The 24,152-nt window shown below is 50.5% G+C and overlaps 1 protein-coding gene across 3 annotated transcripts in view; it reads left to right on the forward strand.

The window, feature by feature from the left end:
- Tmem266 (transmembrane protein 266) overlaps positions 1-24,152 on the forward strand; it is a 119,497-nt gene that overhangs the window by 93,305 nt on the left and 2,040 nt on the right. For all 3 annotated transcript variants that reach the window (XM_052760916.1, XM_052760925.1, XM_052760934.1), the window contains 5 exons: positions 1,375-1,431; positions 2,462-2,600; positions 5,460-5,575; positions 18,792-18,981; positions 23,341-23,403. In XM_052760916.1, coding sequence (XP_052616876.1) covers positions 1,375-1,431; positions 2,462-2,600; positions 5,460-5,575; positions 18,792-18,981; positions 23,341-23,403 — 565 coding nt within the window. The remainder of the gene's footprint in view (positions 1-1,374; positions 1,432-2,461; positions 2,601-5,459; positions 5,576-18,791; positions 18,982-23,340; positions 23,404-24,152) is intronic.

Below are 24,152 nucleotides of genomic sequence, written 5' to 3' on the forward strand. Positions count from 1 at the left end.
CTTAGGTCATTTCCTTCCTCCCAGTCTGGGCCTTTTTGCCACGGAAGCCCCAGAAGTTGAAGATGGATTCAAAAGAGGAAAGTACCAAGTTTCAAGTCAGGCAGTGTGTGAGGGAACAGGCAGCAAGAAAAGAAGCCGGGAAAGCATGTGGTATTTCTACTCAGCTTGAGTATGCCCTGTAGAGAAAGAAACCTCCGCTCCAAATAGCAGCCTCCCTCAGTTGCTTAGGACCTTGGGCAGCTTCTTCAATCTCCCGAGACTGACATGGGAGGAGGGCTGGCGCAGCATCTGGCTCTCAGTGGCGGAGCCTAGATGGCAGGTGTTATTCTCATCCATGTCTGGAACGGTCATCTAACCCACTTCTCCAGCATGAGAGAAAAGTGATGCCCAAAGAAGAGATTTCTCAAAGACACAGGTAGCCATTATTGTGTGTGACTTTTTAAGAGATCTTGGAACACTCCCGCTCCCCGCCCAGAACTCTTCCTACTCCTGTAGTTAAGGCTGGAGGAACGGGTTTTGTTGAGTAAGGAGTTAAGACAGATATGTGGGCTTGGAGCTGGTGAGGACCCAGTAGGCTTCCACCTCTCTCCCTATCCCCTCTTTACTGAAGAAGGCACCACCATACCTACACACCCACATTCTAGAAGAAAGAGAAAGGAAAAGTGAGCAGAGGTAGGTCTATTCAAGGACACAGCCCCAAAATTATACATGGTGCTTCTCCTCATCAGCCATTGGCCAGAACTTAGTCACACAGTCCCTCCCAAGCACGAGGAAAGCTGGGAGATGTCATCTTTAGCTATGTGGGCCATGCTGAAGACTTAGTGCAGGACAGAGAGATATGGAGAGAATCAGCTCTCACCCTTTGCCATGACACAGTGACAGGTAATAGAAGAGAGTCTGCAAATTTGTGAGTGGTTCTGTCATGATGGGAGTGGCAAGAGATGATGCTGAAGAGGGATGCAGAGTCTTGGGTACCATCCATCTAAGGGGTTTGGAGTGTATCCTGTATGTGCTTTGAGTGTTGAAGGGCTTTAAATGAGTCTGGTATAAGGGATACCCAGGGGATAGCACACAGATAGGTGGAGAGCTGAGCCTAAGGACTGAGGACAGAGGGGACCACAAAGGACAAGGCCACCACTGTACTGGAACTGGGCTCTTGTAGTTCGGATAGGGAGGGTGTCGACTAGGGACTGAACAGGGGGATGGTGAAGACCTTAGCTTGTTATTATTGAGCATGGAGACAACAGAGCTCCAGATCTGAGCTCTGGAACCTTCTTTGCTAAGAGAACAATGATCTTTCTCCCTCCTTCTCTCTCTCTCTCTCTCTCTCTCTCTCTCTCTCTCTCTCTCTCTCTCTCTCTCTCTCGTCCTCAGACGGTTCTACGGATTGTGGTGCTGGGGATCTGGGATTACATCGAAAACAAAATAGAGGTATGACTATTTTCTATCCCCAGATCCTAGAAGCTCGGAATGTTGCCTCACCTGGAGCTCTGTCCAGCATGCATCTGACCACAGGGGTGCCACTTGGGTAGAATGGGAGGAAGTGGAGGCTTGGAGGGGGCAAATCCAGACATTTTCCAAAAGGAGTTTCTTTGAAACTTCCCTTGAGATTCACAAAACATATACAGTTCAAGTTGAATCAATCTGAAAAGCCTGAGAGATGTATCCAATAACAAATAAATCTACTCTAGAATTACCCAGTGGTGGCTCTGAGAAACTGTGACCTCTCTTCTTAGCCTGGGTATCCACACTGCTTCAGGGAGATGGGGGCTGGGGTGTGTGAAGAGGTCCCTACATGTAGTGCTGGAGGCCCAGCGGCTGCCAGTAATTTGTGCAATAGGCCAAGGCCAGGTTAGGTGTAGTAGTTATTCAGTGCCAGCTACATTTTCCTCCCTCTCCTCTATGTCTGTATTCTAGCCTCTTTGAGCCCAAACCTGGGAGCCTACACAGAGGGCCTGGCCTCGGAGAGGCCCACACAAGGCCTGACTGGGGCAAGCAGAGAGAAAGCCAGTGCCCAAGGCTTAACCATGGGACTACACCTCTCCTGTCCTTGTTCTGTCCTCTTGCAACGTTAAAGACTGCACATGTGAGAGGTGACACACTGGCCCTGGATTCTTGCCACCCACAGATAAAGAGGCCCCTATGGCCATCAGCTCCCATCCTGTCAGTGAGGGAGTCACTTCAGTCTCTGCCCAGGGTCTAGAACGTGGGATACAGGCCTCAGGTTGTCCAAACTTAGAGCTGGAGGATGGCTGAGGTCATGAGAAGTACAAAGAATGCTTGATTGTGTCTTGGAGGAAGAGGGCCTCTCAGAGGGAGTGAGCACAGGCAGCTGGAGATGGGATGATCTTCTGGTAGGCAGGCTACCTGGAGAACATGGCCTTCAGCAGTGGCCTTCCTGGCTGCTCTCCAGCCTGCCACACAGCCTGATCAGGAACACTAAGGTACTCTTCTTCCTCAGGTGTTTGATGGGGCTGTGATCATCTTGTCCTTGGCCCCGATGGTGGCATCCACTGTGGCTAATGGACCCAGAAGCCCCTGGGATGCTATCAGCCTCATCATCATGTTCCGAATCTGGCGAGTGAAGAGGGTCATTGATGGTAAGTAGCCTGAGAGGGGGTCAGTGAGGAGGCAGAGGCTGTAGCTGTCACTTGAGAAAGGAAGATTCGGAGTGGTATAGTTGGCATGGAGTGGAGGGTGTGACCCACAGCATGGAGAAAGCCAAGCCTGGCCCTGGCCTGCCTCTTCAGCATGGTGTTCTGAAACCACCCACAGCCACGTGTCACACCATGTGTCACACTTACACATGAGTGCCCTGCTCCCCACTCCCCATGCAACTGTTTATTTGGGTGTTTTTGTCTTTTGTTGGTTTGGTTGTTTTCTGTTTTGTTTTGTTTTTTGAGACAGTCTCCCTATGTAGCCTTGGCTGGCCTGGAACTTGCTATGTAGACCAGGCTGGCCTTGAACTTACAGAGATCCACTTGTCTCTGCCTCCCAACTAAGTGCTGGGATTAAAGGTGTGTACTGCCACACCCAGCTCTGATACATGATATAGCTGAAGTTTTCCTGGTCCCACCTGGCTCCCTTGGCCCCATGGTCCCACAGCCGCTTGGACCCAAATAAACACACAGAGGCCTATATTATTTACAGATGATATGACCTAATGGATCAGGCTTCTCATTAGCTAGTTCTTACATCTTAAATTAACCCATTTCTGTAAATCTATACTTTGCCACTTGACTCGAGGATTACCGGTACTTTTACATCTTATTTCTCATGGCGGCAGCTGGCAGTGTCTCCTCTGTTCTCTCTTTTCCCTTCTTCTCTCTCTAGTTAGAATGTCCCGCCTAACCTTGTTCTGCCTCACCATTGGCCAAACAGCTTTATTTATCAACCAATCAGAGCAACACATGTTCACAGCATACAGAACAATATCACCCATCAACATGATGTATTGTGCTCCTGTAAGGCCAGCCTTCACATAAGACTGGACCTCAACCCTGAAGAATAGTGTCATACAACTGGGACCTGGTAAAGAGGGTAAGGAGACAGGGGCGACCTCCGGTGTCATCTTGGGGAAATGCAGGAAGACCCAAGTCACTGGGCTCCCGAAGGTGGTCCTCAGATACAAAGAACATTGCAGCGAGGCCCACGGAGCTACCGGGCTGGTTTGCTTCCTCTGCAGAGAGGTGGTGCAGGAGCTGCCCAGTGATTCCCAAGGACCTGCATGCCCTCTCCTCATCCGGAGAGAGACCTCAAAGGGCTATCGGAACACAGTTTCGAACCACTGTGACAGCTGTTCAGTTTCTTTGCAGCTCTGAATTTTGGCTGCAGTGGTAGTGAGTTCCTTCAACAGTGTCTGCTTGGCAGGTGTAAGGCAGACAGGAGGCCGTCCTGGGTCTTCTGTCTGTGAGAGGACAGCCTCTCACCCTCCCACCTATGAAAGGAGGATGGTGGTTCTTTGCCAGGCTTGGCTGTGTCTGTCATTATAATACAGCATCAATACACATTAAACTGGAATGTGGGGGATCTACTCAACTTAGGAAGTCTGGGATGGCTTGAAGAGCTCATCCAACACACTTTCCTTATTTGACAGATGGGGAAACCAAGTCAAAGAAGAGTAAAGGTCACACTGTGAATGGTGCTCAGAACCATGATTGAAGCCCAGGACATGGACACACACACATACACACACCCTCAGTGCTTTTTTGGCTGTTCGATCCATCCCTCCTGCTCAGGTCCTATTCTTGGTTCTGTCTGTGAGAACATCTGCTCCCCTCAGGGCAGAAACAGCACCTCTAGATCCTGCTAGCTGCCGATGGCTGCACACCCCTCACTAGTGGAGGCTGAAAGTCCCTTTGAACCATCTTCTCCTCTGTTCACACTTGCTAATTTTTGTTCTCACCCTGGGCATGAACTGGTCTCTGCAACAGCCCAGGTGGGAGGCTGTAGGTGCTCATTCTGTTCTTCTCAGGGATGGGGTTGGAGAGGTCTAGAATATAGTACGTCCTGAAAAACTGGAAAGGGCTGGGCTTTGAAAGGTGTGAGCCCCTGGTGGGTAAAGTGCAGAGGTCAAGGTCAAGATCTGGAGTTGATTCTGAGACTCCTGTGGATCCTAGAACTGCTAAGCCCAAAGACCTCCCAAGGGCAGAGCTTGTGGGGCTACTGTTAGCTGAGAAGTCATGGGGACCCCATACTCAGAGCCCCGGCTTTCTCCTCGGCATCTCACTGTGCATCATGTGTAGGATAACCTGTAACCGAGACCCAGAATTTCACTGACTCACAGAGCTCAAGCTTGCTTCTCTCTTACAGAAGTCTGCAGAAAGTGGCAGATGTCACTCGCCACCTGTAGGTAGTAACATGGCATTTGTTCTCTACTCGCTGTACTGAATATACTTTCTACTTTGTTGCTGTGCTGCACATAACCTACTTCTCAGAGTCACCTCATGGTCCAAGATGGCTGTGCCAGTGCTAACCACAACCCTCACCATAGCCAGAAAGGACAGAGGGAGAAGGAACAAGGCAAAAGGAGACCCTCCAACTAACTGGTGTCTGTCTGTCTACCTACCTTCTGCCTACATCAGAACTAGCCTTTATTGTTGGATTATCTCCAGAAACCAAAAAGGCTATGTTTCAGTTATACACTATGCCTGCAGGATCTGAGGTCCCCAACTCTGCCAGCATTTGCCTTATGGCCACCTGTAACTATAACAGAAGCTAGACTATAGTCATTCTTCTTAGAAGTTATACCAAAAATCCAGGGCTCTGTCACTATGGAAAAGAAAGAACTGAGTTCAGGTTGTGGCCCCTATGTACTTTCTGGATGCACCAGCCCCACCCCCACCCCACAAATGAAGTCTGGGCTTTGAAGCTGCTGCTGGCTGAATGCTGGGCTTGCCTCTCCCCAGCCCAAGCCCAGCTGCTGGCCAGCTCTTCACATGGCTCCTTCTGTCTTCCAGCCTACGTCCTGCCAGTCAAATTGGAGGTGGAGATGGTTACCCAGCAGTACGAGAAGGCCAAGGCCATCCAAGAGGAGCAGCTGGAGAGACTGACGCAAATCTGTCAGGAGCAAGGGGTAACATTTTCAGATCTACTCATCTCCGTCCAGGCCTTGCTGAGGACCCTGGAATGCCAGGATGCCAGAACTTAGGGGCTGTGCATCATCACTCAGCTTCTGGTTGTGCCCCAGCCCCAGCCCTGGCTCCATTCACTGCAGATCTCAGTAAATGTGTGTTCAGGGTTTCTTTTGACTCCTCAGTAGATGAGTGTGGAAAGCTGTGGAATGTCACCACATGTTGACCCTTGGAAATATCCCCACAGGACTGTGCACGCAGCATCTTCACATCATCCCCTTGGGATGTCTGCCCATGAGCCAATTCTTTTTCTGTACTCCAGAAACATGGCCTTTTCGTTCTTACAAAGTGTTCTTGAGGGACTGGAAGAGACATTGTGGACCCAACCCTCAGCACATTGTCCAGGGGCCCCTTGGACCATGGCAGTCCATATGGGATTCTGCTCTGAAGAGACAGTAGTGCGGCCCCTAAGTGACTCTCCGCTCTCGCCCATTCTCTCACCAGTGTGCCCAGCCTGGCCATCAGGGGTCTGCTCTGTGCTGCACTTGAGCTAGGCACCAGAAACTCCTTTCCAAATGGGATACAGGCCAGTTCTCTCCTCATGGGAGCTTGGGGTAACTGCATTTGGTGGCCAAAGCTTATGCAGAGGCAGTCTAATGCCATGCGTGCCTCACAGGGACCCTGTAGGCCGTGGTGCATGTGTGGGATGTTGGCAGAGGAACTGGCCTGAACAAAGCCATCTGGGAGAGCAGGCAGGAGGCCCAGTTTCCAGCGTGAGACTGGGGACTGAGCTGGACTTCAGAGGCCATGCGCCTTGTGAGCTAGGAAAGGCAGCAGGAGGGTGGAGGTGGGATTGGAGGGGCTCTGGGCTGATCAAGGCATCTGGGAAAAGAGAAAGTGGCTCTGTGGAAATGTTAATTTTCCATGGATCTTTCTGGTTGCTTCTAGGGGGTGGGTAGGAGAGGACAGGTGGGGATAGAAAGCCAGGGTAATAGCAACACACTGGGTTTAGGATGGGAGTCTGGGAAAGTGAGAAAGGACAGCTGGAAGTGTCACCCAGAAACCAGCTGGAAGTAGATCCGAGAGCTCTTGGTCCCCTGCACAACAGGAAAATAGAGCTGTATCACCCCTCCTGAATTCACAGATGCCCAACGGAGAGCACAGCCCTACCACAAGCGGCCATCAGCCACATATGTGCTTCATGGCCAGGAGGAAACTCTAATGGTAAAGTCACGGCATAGCCTGTATCCTGAGCCACGCAGGTTCGAGTCACTCCCCACATGTAGGCTCTTTCCTCGGGGTCCCGGGGAGGGAACTCCCTCAGAGTCGTACAGGAAAGAGCAATAAATAAAGAAGATCCTTGCTAGGGAATGACATCTGGAACGAGATGAACAGAAATGAACTGTTTGAATTTAAAAAGCACCTGAAACCTGTCATCTTAGCTAAGACTGCAGTGAGGGACAGACCACTGGGGTCCCTGTGGGCCCAGGGGGACGGTGGGGAGGTGGCCTGGTGGAGCAGGGCTCAGCTTCTACAGACAGAGTGGGAAGCAGGCCACTGCCCTTTAAAGCTGGAGCCCACTCCCCAGAGGCCAGGGACAGCAGTGCATGGCAGCGTGGGCCCAAGTTTGAGACAACCACACAACAGAGGCCGTGGAGGAGATGTGTGGGCTGTGGATGTTAGGCAGGGTGTGGGTGACTGAGAATGGCCATTAGGGGCAGACTTAGTTCCAAGCCAGCCCTGTTGCTTAGTGACTTTGTGGCTTTGGACGCTGATAGAACCTTGGTTTTGTTAACCTGAAAAAATGGTGGTGGTAAGAAAATCCCCAAAGGGTGGTTATGAAATTTAAATACTGACTAACGGGGGCTCCCTCAGACTGCCTGCTCGCTCCCGCATATACCTGCTTTATGATATATTTATGGTAATACATCTGAGTAGTAAATTGCCCAGGGCACCTCCCCTCTTAGAGTCAGGGACAGATCTAGATGCTCTTCTTTCCCAGCCCACCTTGTTGGGGGCCATTCCTTATCCTGTGGTTTCTATTCGGGCTCAGTGAAAACATTGCTCAGAGCTGGTGGTGTGTGGTGTGTGCCTGTACTAGCACCCAGAGCAAAGGCAGGAGGATTGAGAACTCAAAGTCATCTTGGTCTAAGTAGTGAGTTCTCAGCCTGAGCTACATAGTGAGACCCTGTCTCAAAAAACCCCAAAACAACAACAACAACAACAAAAACCCGAAAGAACATTGCACACAAAGTCAGGCATGGGGCAGCCTGATTGACACCGCCTGAAGAGCAGCCCCCTTGCAGGCACTGGCCCAGACTCCTCAATAATCTAGAGAGTGTTTCCAGAATCTCCAACCTGCTGTCCACCTAGCCCTGCCCCAGACCATCAGTCTAGTCTTGGCCACGGCTCGAGTTCCTAGAACGTATTTAATAGGAGCCTTTTCCAGGTGGAAGTCATATATGTCTCACACACAGAAACTGACGTGTACATGTGGGGAAACACAGGTTTCTGGTTTATTTGATTGGTTATTGATTGACTGACTGATTGATTTTTGGAGATGGGGATTTCACTGACCTTGAACTTAAAGATCCTCCCATCTTCCCTTCCCCACCCCTCAGGGCAGTCAGTCCCGGTTTCAATGGGGAACCCACCTTGCTCCCCCTTTGAGTAAACTTACAGAAATGTTTGCCCTGGTTTCATGCATTTTAGTTCTCTTTTTAAAGCTGTTTTTGAGCCGTTTTAGGTTTACAGATTTCCCACAGACCCTAGGCAGAGTCACCCATTTCTGCTGTCTTGTATTTGGATCATTAGTTAAAATGAACGAACCAGTACTGATACATCATTCCAACTACATCCCGTTCCAGGGTCCACAGGGTCCACAGGGTCCACGTCTCATGTCAGCCCTCCTATCTCCTTAGGCTCCTCTCTGTGACGGTCTCTCTCTTTCTTGTCTCGATGACTTGGATGATTTTGAGGGCACTGGCTGGGTGTTTGGTAGGGGTCTCCCTGTCGAGACTTGGTGCAGTTTTTCTCTTGGTAATATTGTTTGGAAGGAAGTCTGCGGATGTGCTGTTCTCACCAAGGACGACAGGGACACACAGTCGGGCTGATATTGGCCTGACCACCTCATCGAGACAGTTAGGCTTCTCCACTGTAAAGATTCATGTGTTCATTGCCATGTGGCATCTTGTTTCTTAACACAGGCCACACCCAGGGTGCCTCCAGAGCCCTTCATACCTGAGAGGTCTGTGATGGTGTGGGTCCAATCTAAGATTTGGCAGGTGAGGAAGCTGAGGTCCATGGAAAAGGGAGTGTCACATAGCAGTTGGAGGGTGAGAGTGGAAATGACACACACACACACACACACACACACACACACACACACACACACACACACCGACCACATGAGCACTCAAGTCTGGACAGGGATTCTCTGCTTCTCTCGTTCCAATGACCCCTTCTGACCACTCGACACCTTTTTATTCATCAGAGTCCCGTGAGGAAATGGGAGCCCAGAGGATCCGGATGGGAGGACACATAGTAGTCCATTCTTGCTTCTGAGCCCTGGCCAGCTCTTTGCAGTCCAAATCTGCGACTGTGGAGTGCTCTGATCCACAACCCTCAGCTGCGAGGGCCTCTAGTGACTGATTTGTTTTTTCCCCTGACTGGACTATAACCAGAGTTCTAATCCCCATGATGGACACATCGATCCCAGAAGAAGTGGCTGGTGGCTGCCCTTCAGGGAGGCAGTGTGGACCTTCTCTCTCCCTTGGTCCTGGCCATTTCAAATATCAAGGCACATTAGATTAGTGGTTCGGTCCATGTGGCAGTACATTCTTCTGAGTCATCCTATAAGCTTCTGAGATCTCACGCTTGTTGATGCCCAGGCTCTTGCTGTAATTCTGAAACACACCGCACAAGCCCAGCCTGTCCGCCCTTTCCCTTCAGGTCTTGTCACAGCGCTTGGCCCAAACGAATACAGTCTGACCTGGTACACTTGGAGAGTTAGTGTCTGTCCTCTGTTGAGTCCCATGGGGATGAGAAGGAAGTGGAACTCTCTTTACCCAGCCACGTTAACCTTGAGATTTGGAGGAGATACTGAGGGTCTGGGGATCACTGTAGGGTGACTAGCGGACAAGCCTCTAAGAAGCCCTGTGGTACCTGTGCACCCCTTAGTACAGCCGAGACCCTGGACAAGCTTCGGTTCCCCAAAGACGCATCCGATGGATGGCAGACTTTAAGGTGCCAAAAACGTGCTTATAAGAGTTGCCAGCGAGCTGGTTCCTACCTTTGCTCCACTAGCAACTAGTTGTGTCCCTCCTCAACCCTGAGCACAGCTTCTTCACTGGAAAGATGGAGACAGCAACAGAGTTGTTATTGCGTGGGTGCTGTGAGGGGGCAGTTCAGTTGAATGACACCTATAGAGGCTCTTCATGGATGAGACAGTACAAATGCTCCTGAATGGACTTCCATAATGCTCATTATTTACAAATGTACTGTCAAATACTTGATGTCTTTTGACTTGGATGGTCAAGATGGTCAGGCTAGGTTTTATTAATCCCTCTACAGATGGGAAGACTGAGGCTTCCACAGGCTGGAACTTACATGGTTGTAGTTTCTTGTGGAACTGAGCCCAGGTTTCAGTGTCATTTCTGTACTGAGATAGGGTGTCTGCACAAGGTATGGCTAGTAATGGTGGGTACTGCTAGCTGCAGCATCAAACCTCCACAGTTGGGGCAGGAGGATGAAACATGTTTGTCATGAATGCCTGAGGACCTGAGCTCAGATGTCCTGCATGTGTGTGAAAAGCTGTGTTTGTAGTACATACCCACAGTGCTGGGGAAGTGGAGACAGGAGGATTGTATCAAAAGGTAAAGCAGACAGTGAATGAAGAAGACACCCACATGTTAACCTTTGGCTTCCCCATGCATTGCACATATGTATACATATAACGCACATGTACACATACGAATGCTTATACATACACACAGAGCACTCTCAAGACTTGACACATGAGGAGTGTGTTTGTCATTCTTATTGCCAGAGCAGGTTGCGGCGTACAGAGCATAAAGAACTATCTGTTTCACTGTCACTCTGACCCCAGGCTCCTTCCATTGTGTGGCTCCTCTGGGTCTTCTCCACCCAGCAGGGCAGAAGAAAGGAGAATGGAGAACTGGCCACAAGTCTTGACTTGCCAGACCTGGAGGTGGTGGCATTGCTTCTGCCCCTATTTCACTGGCAGATCTTACATAGTTCAAAGATGCTAGATGCTGACAACAGTGACCTGTGTGCCCCCAAAGACAAGAAGTCACGACACAGTCACCAAACCCACAAAATGAGTTTTATAGGCTCATAACCCTCTTGTATAGTTGGAGGCATAGTCCCACTCACCAAAATCCTCCCTGTAAGAGACTGTCTCCCTGGTCAGTTTCCCCATGAAAAAGATGAGTATTTCCACCCAGGCTCTACACATGTCTGAGGCAGGAAAGGCAGAGAGATAGACCACCATGTGCTCATGTGCTAGGGCAGGCTTTGTGGGTGCAGAGGGCTGGGTGTGAACCAAGGCCGTCATCCTGGCCTCCCTCTGGACCTGGTACTGAGAATCTCGAGTGAGGCTCTCAGCTCTGCACAAAGCACTCACCTTTGAGGCTGTGCCCAGGACTGATAGAATCAGCCAGAGGACAAGATAACAGGAAACAGGTTCTATACTGCTTCAACAGTGGCTCATTCTAGAGAGTTCCTTCCCTGCAGAAGTCTTCAGCCCCACCTTTTTGGCACAATAGCCTCTGTTACCTGGATTTTTCAAAATTTCCACTGAGGGAAATAAAGGTTTTTTATTATTATTATTATTATTATTATTATTATTATTATTATAACATGGGAAGTGGTTTGTAAAACAGCCGATAGCTTTAGTGACAAGCCTATTTAGCTGATAAAATTAGCCATCAGAGAAATAACATATGTTATCCTTTTACTATAATTTAAATTTATGGCCATCTACCAGTCATCTCCACAGTGGATGGAAGGGGGCCAAGGTCGATTTCAGCCTCACCCTGCTCCTAAATCATTAGTTTGCAACCGTCTCCTGATTTTTATTGTTACCAACAATGGTGAAACTAATGGAGATAAACATTGGAAGCCATCCCAGCAGCAGATGGCTTTGAAGGCCGGGCAGCCTATGTAGATGGCACGGACAGAATGGAGCCAAATTATTGCTGTTGCATTAGATGCCATCGAGATTGCAGGCCAAAGTGTGCATTGATCGGGTTGCAGCCTGTGTCAGTTGGACTCTGTAGCCAGCCCATTAAAGGCAGAGAAGGCTGGGTGTGGCCACTGTGGAAGGAAGGGCCTGGTTTGCTCCAGTAATGCACACTTTGGGGCTCTCGGCGGATTCCTGTGGACCAGGCTGGGCTCTCTGATTAGACGTACTTAGCTAATGATGTACAGTAAGTGGGGCCATGACTGTGCTTTAATTCCTCGCTAGCCTAGGGATGGGCTTTTGTGTAATGTTTGCTAGTGGAAGGCTTGTTTTGTTTTGTCTTCAGAAGCACTGTGCATCTACCTTTGTCAGAGGCCAGGCTCTGGAGATCCGGCGGGCATGGTATTTCTTCTGATTGGTTCTAGCAGGTTGACTGCAGGGGGGTCTACGAGTTGGGGGTGCACCAGCCCTGTTTAGGCATGCCTAGAAGTTTCTTTTTCTTTTTCTTCCTATTTTTTCTGGAATAGAGCCGACTGATCGCTTTCATTGCATTGTGAAGTTTGGGGCTAGATTTCTTTGTCTTTCTGGGGTGGGGGGTGGTTAATGAACACACGGAGCACATACTCGGCCACTGAGCTACACTCCCGGCTGTGTGATTTATTGCTTCTGTCCCGTTCTCCAATTGTGTTGACGTCTTTCAGGCTCTATTCTCCTATTGGCTGTCCCTTTCCTCCTATTGGCTGCCCCTCTCCTCCTATTGGCTGCCCCTCTCCTATTGGCTGTCCCTCTCCTCCTATTGGCTGCCCCTCTCCTCCTATTGGCTGTCCCTCTCCTCCACCGATAAGTTCTGATATGTTTATAGCCCCGTCTCCCATCTTGAAGCTCAAGAATTCTTTCTCTTTGCCCAGACTGCTGTAATACTACCTGAGTATTCCTTCAGATATTGTATCATAAATCGTGGTTTGAGTCTCATTCTCCACTGGAAGGTCATTAAGGGACTACGTAGCCCAGGCTGGTCTTGAACTTGCACTTCTCTTGCCTCAGTTCTTCAGTTGTTATAATTCTGGGTGTGGGTCACCATCCCTGACTCATTTTCTTTCACATTATCACTCATCATGTTAGATCCTTACGTGTTAACTTGAATACTCACATGTCCGTCCGCCTCTATTAACTGCTTTCGCTTCTTGTAAGTGATGGCTCTTCCCCGCTTCTTTGCCTGGCTAGTCAGTGTCACCATATGCGACAGACACACTGTTGATGATGCCTGTGAGGTTCTGGATTGTGTGATCATTCTTCAAAGAGTCAGTCTTCTGGGAAAGGCTTATGTCATCAGCAGCAGGGTTGGCCTTCATGACAACCCTTGAGAATTAGCTGATCCTGAACTTCATTACCCCAGCCTAGCCTCAGCCCGCAAGCTGGGGCTCAGGGCAAGACTCAGAGCTCAGCTTGAGTTCCTTTGCCTTGAACTGTATGGAAAGTGAAATGAAGCCCAGAGGAGAAAAGGGATGTATCCAGCGTGATGAGAGGGATGGACTAAGGGCTCATAGCCCCTCCCCCAAGCCCGACTTTGTTCCTGTGGGGACCTAGTGTTCTTCTCCTGCTGCCAAGCTGACCCACCCCATCTCACCCTCTAGTTCCCTGTCACAAGGTCGCAGAGGATGGAGGCCAAGGGCAAGGGCTCCATCTTCGGCTTTGCTTCCCTCACACCTAGTGGTCCTGGCCTTCCCTTCCCCTTCCCACCAGCACGGAAGGCTCCTTCCACCTCCAAGCCTCAATTAACTCATCTGACTAACAACAGCTTGACATTCCTCTAACAACCCTCCAGTCAGCTGGGGGAGGTGTATGGAGTAGTGTTAAGTAGCAGAAGAGTCTGGAGCCAGTGCCTAAGGGTCTCACTGGGGCACACTGAGAAACCCCCATGGGCGGTCTCAGCCAGTGGCCAGAGTGGAATGCCATCTGGCCCATCTGTAGTTCTCGCATAACGAATCAGCCATTCTTTTTTTTTTTTTTTTTTTTTTGGTTTTTCGAGACAGGGTTTCTCTGTGTAGCTTTGCGCCTTTCCTGGAACTCGCTTTGGAGACCAGGCTGGCCTCGAACTCACAGAGATCCGCCTGCCTCTGCCTCCCGAGTGCTGGGATTAAAGGCGTGCGCCACCACCGCCCGACTTTTTAAAATCTTTTTTTTTTTTTTTTTTAAGATTTATTTATGCCGGGCGGTGGTGGCGCACGCCTTTAATCCCAGCACTCGGGAGGCAGAGGCAGGCGGATCTCTGTGAGTTCGAGGCCAGCCTGGTCTCCAAAGCGAGTACCAGGAAAGGCGCAAAGCTACACAGAGAAACCCTGTCTCGAAAAACCAAAAAAAAAAAAAAAAAAAAGATTTATTTATTTATTATGTATACAGAAGAGGGCACCAGATCTCATTACAGAAGGTTGTGAGCCACCATGTCGGTGCTGGGAATTGAACTCAGAACCTCTGGAAGAGCAGTGGGTGCTCTTAACCTCTGAGCCATCTCTCCAGCCCCCGAATCAGCCATTCTTACTCAGGGTGAAGCCAGATACCATCCAGCCACCCAACATCTAAAAACCTAACCCTGCCAACACCAGTACTGAGGCAGATGGACCACTGTGTGTTCCAGGCCTGCCTGGTTTACATAGTCAGACCCTTGTCTACAAAAAATAAAATAAAACCCAGCTACCTCATAGGCAGACTGCCCTCTCTCTTACCCTCATTTCAATATACATCGTGTAGGGACATTCTCACCCCCACCCCACCTCCCACCCGCTTGCCTCTTATTTCCTTCATCGTAGTCCAAATCTGGCCATCTCTGGTCTGGACCACTGCAGTAGGTCCTGGTAGGTATCCCCACATCTCCCGTTCTCCAGCCTGCCGTCAGCAAGGTGCCCCCAATCGCTCCTCTGGGTCACAGCACTAATGCCACCACTCTGCCCTGTGTGGAGATTTTCAGCTGTTTCCTGTTGCTCTTTAGGCTGAGGTCCCTAAAACATCTCTCCATGGTAACATGCTCTGCTGGGTAACCTTTCCCTGAATCTCCTGTATTCTTCCTCTGCCTCAGGCACTACTCCAGGACAAGACTTGTGATTTCTCAGAGGTAATGTGGCACAAGTCATCTCTTCCCTGGGATCACAGGACTCTCACCAGGGCAGGCATGCAGAATTTTAACATGGCCCCTACCTGACTTCTGAATGAATGAGAAAACTACATGGACTTAGTGTTCACATCTTCAGTTCAAAACTTGTTTCTGAGCATATGTGGTCTTGGGTTGGGCAGGCCCTGACCTCCGGCTGGCTGGCCTGAATTCCAGGGAGACTCCCTGGAGCAGCTCCATATCGATTACAAGCCATCAATAATGCATCCCTTCAGAGGGGCCTCAGAAGCCTTTAGCTGGGCCTGCAGCTCTGATGCGTGGCCTTGGAGAAAGTGGCTGCATGTGCCCATGGGAAGTTCCCATCAGCCTAGGCAAGGGGGCTCCCAGCCCCACAGAGCTTGGGAAGGTTACCTCATGGGCTCTTATTGACCTTCAGGACCTTGTTTCTAGAGAAGTGGCCCCTTGCTGCTCCCTACAGAAAAGGCCACCATAAAATTTGTAAACTGTATTTTCTCACACTCCTGAGACTGCCAGCCCCATTTGACTGCTGGGTTGTTGAGATCCAGTGTCTTGAGTCAAGAGTTAGGACTGTGACTTGCCAGGGTTAGGGGTCCATATCAGACCCAGGTTGGAGTTGATAAAGTATAACAAGGACCCATTTTCATGTGTGACCAAAGTCAGGGTTCAGTGTATGGCCAGTAGTGGAGGCTGAGATTGCTGAGTCTATACTGGGTATGTAACCAGGAACAGGGCTCAGTCTATGACCAGGATCTGGGCTCAGTGTATGTGGTACAATCTTTGTCTCTACTTTGGGCTATTGAAGCTCAGGCTGTACCTAAAGTTAGGCTTAGTCTGAAACCACAGGGCTGAAGAAGCTAACTAATTTTACTTCATTTATTCAGCAGCCCCCGAGTGTCTCCTGGGTATACACAACAGCACAGACAAGGTCTGTGTGCTTCTGCATATACTTTCCGGGGTGCAGGGGATCATGGCGTTGGTGTGCCGCGGCTCTTACGAGCTTAGAAGAACCGATCACTCTCATTTCTCAGTTTCCCCTGACATTGTGCTAATAGCTTGCAATCAACCAAGATGGGTCTGTGTAACGCAGTTCGGACAGTGGCATGCGCTGTGAATTAAGTGCATTTTACTCGGGTTAGGTTCTTTCATGCTTTAATTAACTAGTTAATTTGCATGCAAAGTAGCAGGTTTCCTCGTGGCATTTTTGGTACCTAGGAAGGTTTTGTTTCTTTTCTATCAGCACACCGCTGGGGCGGTTGGTGTGAGAGGTAGACTAATGAGCGTTGTAACCACACATTTGCACCTGATGGCATCGCACTAAGATGAGATGCCACTAAGAGGAGAGTTAAGGGAGACCCCAAATGCGTAGAACTTAGGAGACAAGCCTTGGAGGTTGGGTCAGAGAGGGGACAGAGTTCAAGGGCTTTAGGCAGAGTGGACAAAATCGTGACTGACATGACCACAGGAGAGGAAAATGGTACCAGTTCTGCCCTCGGGACCCCAGAGGTTCTGGGAGGAAGGGGGTGCAGTGTGAAATGAACGTCAGGGCAAGGGGACTGGGTAAGAGTCCATACAAAAAAATTAAAATACTCCAAGACTTGTCTGGCCAGGAGGCCAGACTCCACCCTAAAAGAGGCCATGGGTTTGTCTTCTGGAGAAATGAAACCAGAGGCGCAGCACCCAGGCTCTGGATTGGGCAGGTACCTGGGGAGAGAGATACAGGGTTAAGAGAAAGATACAAGAGTTAAGAGAAAGTCCCCCTCCCTGGCGAAGTCCTACTGCCCAGCTCCCAGTGCAGAGCGCCCACCAGAGTCCCATCAATGACAGATTAATGAACTTTCTGGAAACATGAGTGGTCCCAGACAGAAGCATGCCAGTACTAACACTGGGAGTTGTCCCCAACCAGGTCACTGCTAGGCCATTCCCGTGTGAGTAAATGCTTTCCGCTGTGCTCACGTTTTACTTATTTCACAAAAAGAAATGAATTGGGGGCTGGAGAGATGGCTTAGTGGTTAAGAGCACTGACTGCTCTTCCAGAGTACCCGGGGTTCAATTCCCAGCACCCACATGGCAGCTCATAACTGTCTGTAACTCCAGTTCCAGGAGTTCTGACACCTCCATGGAGATATTCATGCAGGCAAACCACCAATGCACATAAAATAAAAATAAATAAAAAATGAAAACAGGCCTGTGGGTGTGGCACAGTTGGCAGAGTACTTGCCTAGCGAGCAGGAAGCCCTGGGCTCCTGGGCTCCGGTCCCAGAGCTGCATGGAACCAGGGCATAGTAGCATCCGAGCACTCAAAAGGTGTGGGCCAAGCATCGGGAATTTAAGGAGTCTGAAGCTAGCTGAGATTACGGGAGGCCTTGTCTAGGAAAGGAAGGGAGGGAGACAAAGGTAGCTGAATGCAGTCAGTGTGATGCCGAGAATTCAGAGGCCGATGTGACTGAGGGTGGTAGGTGGGAGACCAGGGTAAGGCCCTCTGAGTGGAGATCAGAGGGAGCAGTTGGGAAAGTAACTTGTGCCTTTACAGAACAGCCAGACTCTTGAGGAAACAGGCGGTGCGGAGGCTTTTGGAGCCAAGGGCAGGGAGTTTGGGCTTTCTCCCAAGTGAGGCGGTAAACCACTAAGACTTACGGACAGGGTGTCATGATCTGATGTAGGTTGGCCAGAGTCCATGTGCAGGTATGCAGCTGTCAGTCGATGGCCAGTGGTAGAACTGGATGGAGAGCACTTGCTGATAGAGCTGGACTAAGGGCTGGGTTGGATGCTGAGAGGACATTTTTTGGCTGTAGCTAACATGAGCTAAAAAAAAAAAAACGCCGAGGGACAGGCCTGGGGGAACAGTGGAGTGCTGTTTCGACCAAGCAAACTGGCTACATGGTGATTGTAAGCGGCCGCTGGAGATGCAAGTCTAGCATTCTAACAAGGGGTCTGGGCTGTTTTGGGGTCTCATGGACAAGTAGGTAATAGAATAGCGCTGGCACCCTCGCCAGGTTAGATGGGGTACAATGTGTACTTTGAACACTAGGTGGCAGTGAATACTCATTACCGTTTAGCACACACAGACCATTGTCCTACACACACACTTAAATGTCCCCGTAAGATTAGGAGTGTGGACACCCATTTCAGTTGCAAACGCGAGACATTTAGAAGCCTTCCTAAGAAGCTTTCTAACAAAGATGATGATGATGGTGTTGATGGTGTTACCGATGAGATTTTTATTTTATCACATCTTCAGAAAGGGACATAAAACTCAGAGATATAAAACTGCATTTACAAACCAGGAAACTGAAGCCAGGGAAAGTGAAAAGGCCTTCCCAAGCTCACATATCCAGGTTACTATCTAGCGGAGAGCCATCTCCCACAACTCGTGGAAGCGGAAATGGATATTACTGGAAGACAAAGAAGCCGGACCAGCATGTATGTGAAGCCAGAATGCTTAAGTCGTGCTAGTTGGGTATGGGGAGTCTTCTGACTTCCATTCAGCACCTCTCGGAGCAACCTGAAGAGAGCTTTCCTTTTTATTCCTTGGAGGCGCAAAGTAGTTAAAGGCGGATTCAAATCCGATTTCCTCACCGCTGGTCCAGTGGTCTTCCTACAAACTACAGTTGTCTTTCTAGTCACAGCCATTTTCTTAGAGTAGGGCCTGGCCCCACAGTATCCGAGACAAGGGCTCGCACTCACTGTAAAAGGTTCTAGTGTGTTTAGTGTTGGTGAGAGCACGCTAAGGAGTCCAGCGTCCTGCCTTTGGGTGCTCCGCCCTTTCATCCCCACATCCTAGTGTGCCATCCAGGTGTAAAGCTCCTAGCGAGGCTGCGGACCCCGTCCCCACTCCCACGCCACCCCACCCCACCAGCGCACCCACCCTCCACCTTTCTGCCTCTTGCAGTTTGAGATCCGGCAGCTGCGCGCGCACCTGGCCCAGCAGGACCTGGATCTGGCTGCCGAGCGGGAGGCGGCGCTGCAAGGCCCTCACGTGCTCAGCCAGCCACGCAGCCGCTACAAGGTAGTGGAGGCCGGCACGTGGGCCGAGGAGACAGCAGCCGAGAGCATCGTGGAGGAGATGAGGCCCGCTCAAGGTGAGCCCACGGTCCGGTCCCCAGAGTCCCATGGGTTCCTCCCTCACCGGATTCCAGGGCTCTGCACACAGAGGTTGGGTGGGACACAGGATTCCAGGAGCTGGGGCGACTTCTTGCAGGTCTGTACCTTCTCATCTGCCCCGACCTGCGGTGGCACTCAGAGGTCAGCGCCCTCAGAACTACCTCCCAGAGCCCAGGGGGAACAACTAACCAGGGGATCTTGACACAAACTGAAAATTATTCAGATCCGGGGAAACCATTCAAAGGCCCATAGTTGTTACTTTCCTTGTACTTGCAAAAAATCCCTGATAAAAGGAAGGAAGATTTTCTTTTTTTGGTTTTTTGTTTTTGTTTTCATGGCAGACGGTTACAGAGTGCAGCCCATCAACCCGGAAAGCGGCAGGGGCGGAGTGGGCACCTTGTAGCTCCAGTCAGGAACCAGATGAAAATTGGTACTTAGGTTGCTTTCTCCATTTCTAGCCAGTCTGGAGCCTCCACTCATGGGATCGAGCCACCCGCTGTTAGGATGGTCTCCCAACCTCAATTAACCTACTCCGGATACTCTCTCATGGTTCTCTCTTCAGTACAGAGCCTCCGGTGCCCAGGCGTTTGTCTCCTAGGTGATTAGCCTGTCAAATTGACAACCAGCATTAACCATCATGTGGTAGAGCCGGGCTCCGAGTTGGAGGTCTGAGACCCTCCTAGTGGACTGCCACCTACCACAGCCCAGAAAAGAAGTCCAGGCGGAAAACCAGAACAGCCTGTGACCTAAGCTTTGCAGATGGGGCAAATTTGAGGGCCATAACATGAGTAGTAATGGGGTCGGGACAGTACCGGGACAGTACCGAGCCAGGTACTGCACCGATGGAGCAAGATGCAAAGGCCATTTCTTCTTCCAAGCAGCTCTCACCTGGCCAGGCAATTTTGCTTCTCTGGACCCGGATTTTTACCTGTGGTCAAGAGAGCTCCTTGCAGGGCTATAAAGAAAACAGCCACACAGCCAGGAAGAGGTGGTGTTGGGCCTAGACCTTAGACTCCAGGACACCAAAGTCAGCTTGATCCAGGAATGACTTCACTCTTTGCATCAAGGACAGAACTAGAAAGGGCAAGCAGGGTGGGATGCTGTACTCTCGAGCTCCATTGCCTCACAGGAGGTGTGAGGAACCAGTAACCTTCCCCCACCAGTATACATACAGTGCCCTTCTAAAATCTTTCATGTCACCCCCTGACATAACACCTTAACTGGTTCTCTGTGCTCATTCTGGAAAATGCCTAAGTCCCTTAGAGTAATATGGACATTTGTGAGATGTCTGTATCAAAATGCCACAAGCTGAGTGACCTGAGCAATCGAAATAGCCTCACAGTTTTGGATACTAGGAGTCTGAGATCAGGCTGTTGGTTGGGTTGGTCCCTCTGAGCGCCCTGATGGAGAACCTATCTGTTCCGTCCACTTCTGTAGTTCTTGGTGACTGTTGGCAATCCTTGGCTTGTAGACACGTGACTCGGCCTCTGCTTTCATTTTTACATGGCATCTCCCTTTGTGTCTGTGTCTAGATTCCCTATTTGTGTAGGTGTTCCCTACTCTAACATGGCCTCACCTGGACTAATTTCATTGCAGTCGTGTTTCCACATAAGCTCGCATCCTGGCTCCAGGAATTGAAACTTCAGTCTAACACACTGGGGAGGGACATGGTGGTAACAGACGAGATGCCTTCCTTGCCAACTCCTGCTCCCTGCTACCCCAGTGGCACCTCTGGATACCTCCCTCCCTTTTAATGCACACCTACCTCGTGTGTAGCAGCCACCCACACACAGTTCAGTCCTCCATCTGCATTTTCACAGCTGTCTCCAGAGCCCTCAGGGGCACAGCCAGTGCTTTGGAAAGCAGAGGGCAGAATGCAGGGGCTGAGAGAAGCCTCCATGATTCACGGCCTGTAGTAGTCCAGGGACTCGGGGCATCCCCCAGCTGATTTCTCCCTGACCAGAAGCCATGTCCGGGGTGGGGTTTCCATGACATTAGAAATTACAGTCAGGCGAGCCAAGAGTGTTCTGGGCCACTCTGAAGATTAAGAAAGGGCAACATTTGTTAGTAGCTGTGACTTCCAGGCTAGTAGAGCTCAGAGGTCCTCTGCATGCACGATAGGACATAGACAATCCAGGCGTTAACCTTCAGACATAGCAGTGAGTCACAGGAGCCTTGGGACGTGGCCAGCATCGCCTCTGCCTGGCTGTCACTCCTTAAGTGGGGGAGGGCTGCCGGGGAGGGCAAGAGTGCCAGCGCCAGCCCCAACCCAGCCTCGCTCCTCTGAGAGGGAAGAGCTTCCCGAAGTTGCCAGCAGGTCACAGTCAGACTATGCCGACCGGCTTCTGTTTAGACTTGCTTTAGCACAAATCATTTTTAAAACCTGGGCTGCAAAGTTCCAGGCTTTGGGGCCTGCCAAGTTCACAGTGCCCCTGTGTAGTCATTAATACTTCTCTCCCAAATTTATTAGTCTTGAAACTCGCCCATAACTTATGAATTACAGCTCCTGGTAGGGGTGCCACAGACTTCACCATATATCACAACTTTGGCGTCCGTCCCCCTTGCGGCACCAGTGTCCAGAGAAACAGCCACAGAGGTGCCTCTGGCCAGTCTGCCTTTGGTCTTCCCTCCGCCAAGCAACAGGGGGCAGGAAGTTGAGCTGGTCCCAGGGTTGATCCTTGAAGGAGACAGGACCTGTCTGCTCCTGGACACAAGGTCCCCTTGCTGGCCCCATGTGTGTGGGTCTGATAAAAGTGCCAGGGACCATTAGAGCCCCAGAACTTGTTGGATAGACCTGAGAAGTCTGACACAGAGTGGCATTTGAAGTAGCCTGAATGAATTTGGAACCCAAGTCTGGCTTTGAATCCCAACTCGACCTTGAAGGTCGCTTTGCAAAGGGATCCCACTTTCTGAATGTATAGGATAGACAAGTCAAAGGCTAGCGAAAAAGCCATGAGGTGCCACCTAAGTCAAGAAGCAGGGCCTTGGCAGAGGGGTCACACTGTTGATGGAAGTTGGGGTGCTGTTAAGGAAGGTGCAGAGGCCCTCGGCAGTGACCAGGATCTGCTGTTGGGATGGAGGACCATTAGCCAAGGTGAAGGCTGTGCGCATGGGGAGAGAGAACATGAATTCTGATTTGGACTTGTTGAGTCGCAAGGAGCTGGAGGTCATCCAACTGTCCAGGGACCGTTGGCCAGACCATCAGTGCTCAGGAGCATGGTCTTGGCTGAAGGTCACCTGACTGAGCTTATTTTTATCAACAGCCTGGTGAAGATGTGGCCTCCTCAGACATGTAGGCAGCAGAGCAAGGAGACAAAGCCTCAGGCACCTGGGTGGCTGAGACGTGGGATGCCTAAGCAGGCTGCTTAGCACACGGCGCTCTGGACTACCACTCCCCACCCCAGGTCTGGGATGGTGGTGAGGCGTCTGGGTAGGGGTCACAGGAGTGCACAGGGTGTTGAAGGCCCAGCTCTCTGTCATGCCTGCAGAGGAGAGCAGAGTATCTGCTGGCCAAGAGCTTGGTGTGAGTCAGCAGAGTTGTTAAACCCATTTGCAGGGTATAGACTGCTTTAGGGGCATGCTTATGCCGGTTTGAGAAGGAGCAGTGGGGCAGTGTTGAAGTTTACAGTCACAAAGGGTTCACCTTTGGTTCCCATAAGCAGGGCAGTCGCAGGCTCTGTAAAGCTCTAGGTCAGTGGTGGCATCAGAAAACAACACCTGATTAAGTGAACGGCCCCTGCTGCCTGACCCCTTGGCCCAGTGGCCCTGCACCCACCACGGCTTGCTGGGAACAGTCACTCCTGCTTCCTAGCACAGTGGCAGAGCCAGACTGCAATTATAGCAAAGGTTATGGATGGCCAGAGAATCTGGCCTAGCTAATGCAGGAGTAGGGCCTGGAGTCAGCCACAGAACACACCTCTGACCACAGGCATTTCGAGATCAAAAGGAAACTTTTAAGATCCGTTCCTCTAGCACTCAGCCTCTAGACCTGAAGGTGGTGGCCTGGCTTCAGCAGCCCACTCAGGTGAGCTTCAGAAGGTAGGTAGCTTCCAAAAGCATCAGGTCTTGTCACTTGCAGACCTCAGCGGGCAGATCAGCCAGAGGATGTGAAAATCCCTGGCGGCCTCCACAGCCTTCCATAGGTATGTAGTGGATGCCTTCTGTGTGTCTGGCTCCACTTTTGGGAATCTGACCTGCCTGTTAGCTCTCCATAATCTCGGTAATAACTCAGGAGTGCAGTCACCACGCTCACCATTTTCCAGTGGCTCAGAGAGGGCAGCTTAGCTGAAACAGTGACATACCATCACATGCGCCCTTCTCTGTTCTCATCTCTGTAGAAGCCACAGCGAAGGACGACATGAACAGCTACATTAGCCAGTACTATAACGGACCTAGCAGTGGTAAGTCTGGGTTGGGACTGTTTGCATGAACTACGCAGCCCCAGGACACCTGTGACCCAGCAAGCCCTCAATCCAAGGATAGGTACAATCTGGCCTGGCTTCAGGGGAGCAAGGCCTACCATTATGAGCCTGTGGACGTCGATTGTAGAACTCAGGGTCAAAACACCCGGAGCTTCACTCCTCAGCAGACTGTTAGCTGAAACTCTGATGCCCTAGAGCTGAGCCTACAAGGTGCCAAGGTTGGGGCAATCTTATCTCTGACCCATGAGGGTTGAGTGTGGAGCCCTACAAAGGGAAGAGGCTGTAATCCCGAACTCAAGTGATCTCTCATCCCAACTGGAGACATGTTCAGGTAGCCCTGATGGAAAGCAAACTTGCTCAGCATAACTGGCTAAAAGGGCAGTAGGCCTTGGGACACGCTTTATGCTTTCTTCATACCCTTGAAATCTTAGGGGACACCTGGTGTGTTTTCCTAGGGGGCAAGATTGATTTTTATACCCAGACCTTTTAGCATCTTGTTCTTCTGTAGCTTTGGCTTAAACTTCGAGTTTGGATTTCACAGTCCTTAAAATTCTTGCACTCTCCACTCCTAAGTATAGACTATATTCTATGTAACCTGCATTTGATTATTTTTCTTCTCCACTACTTACTCCCTTAAGGCAACTTCTCTCTTTTCTCCTTTCTCCTAGCCTCATTCAAACTGCTGGTTCTCCAGCCCTGACCCATCTTCTCAGCCTTCTCCCCCTAAC

This window comes from Peromyscus californicus, unplaced genomic scaffold, assembly GCF_007827085.1.
Source record: "Peromyscus californicus insignis strain IS unplaced genomic scaffold, ASM782708v3 Scaffold_11__1_contigs__length_118956290, whole genome shotgun sequence".
NCBI classification, from domain to species: Eukaryota; Metazoa; Chordata; class Mammalia; order Rodentia; family Cricetidae; genus Peromyscus; species Peromyscus californicus.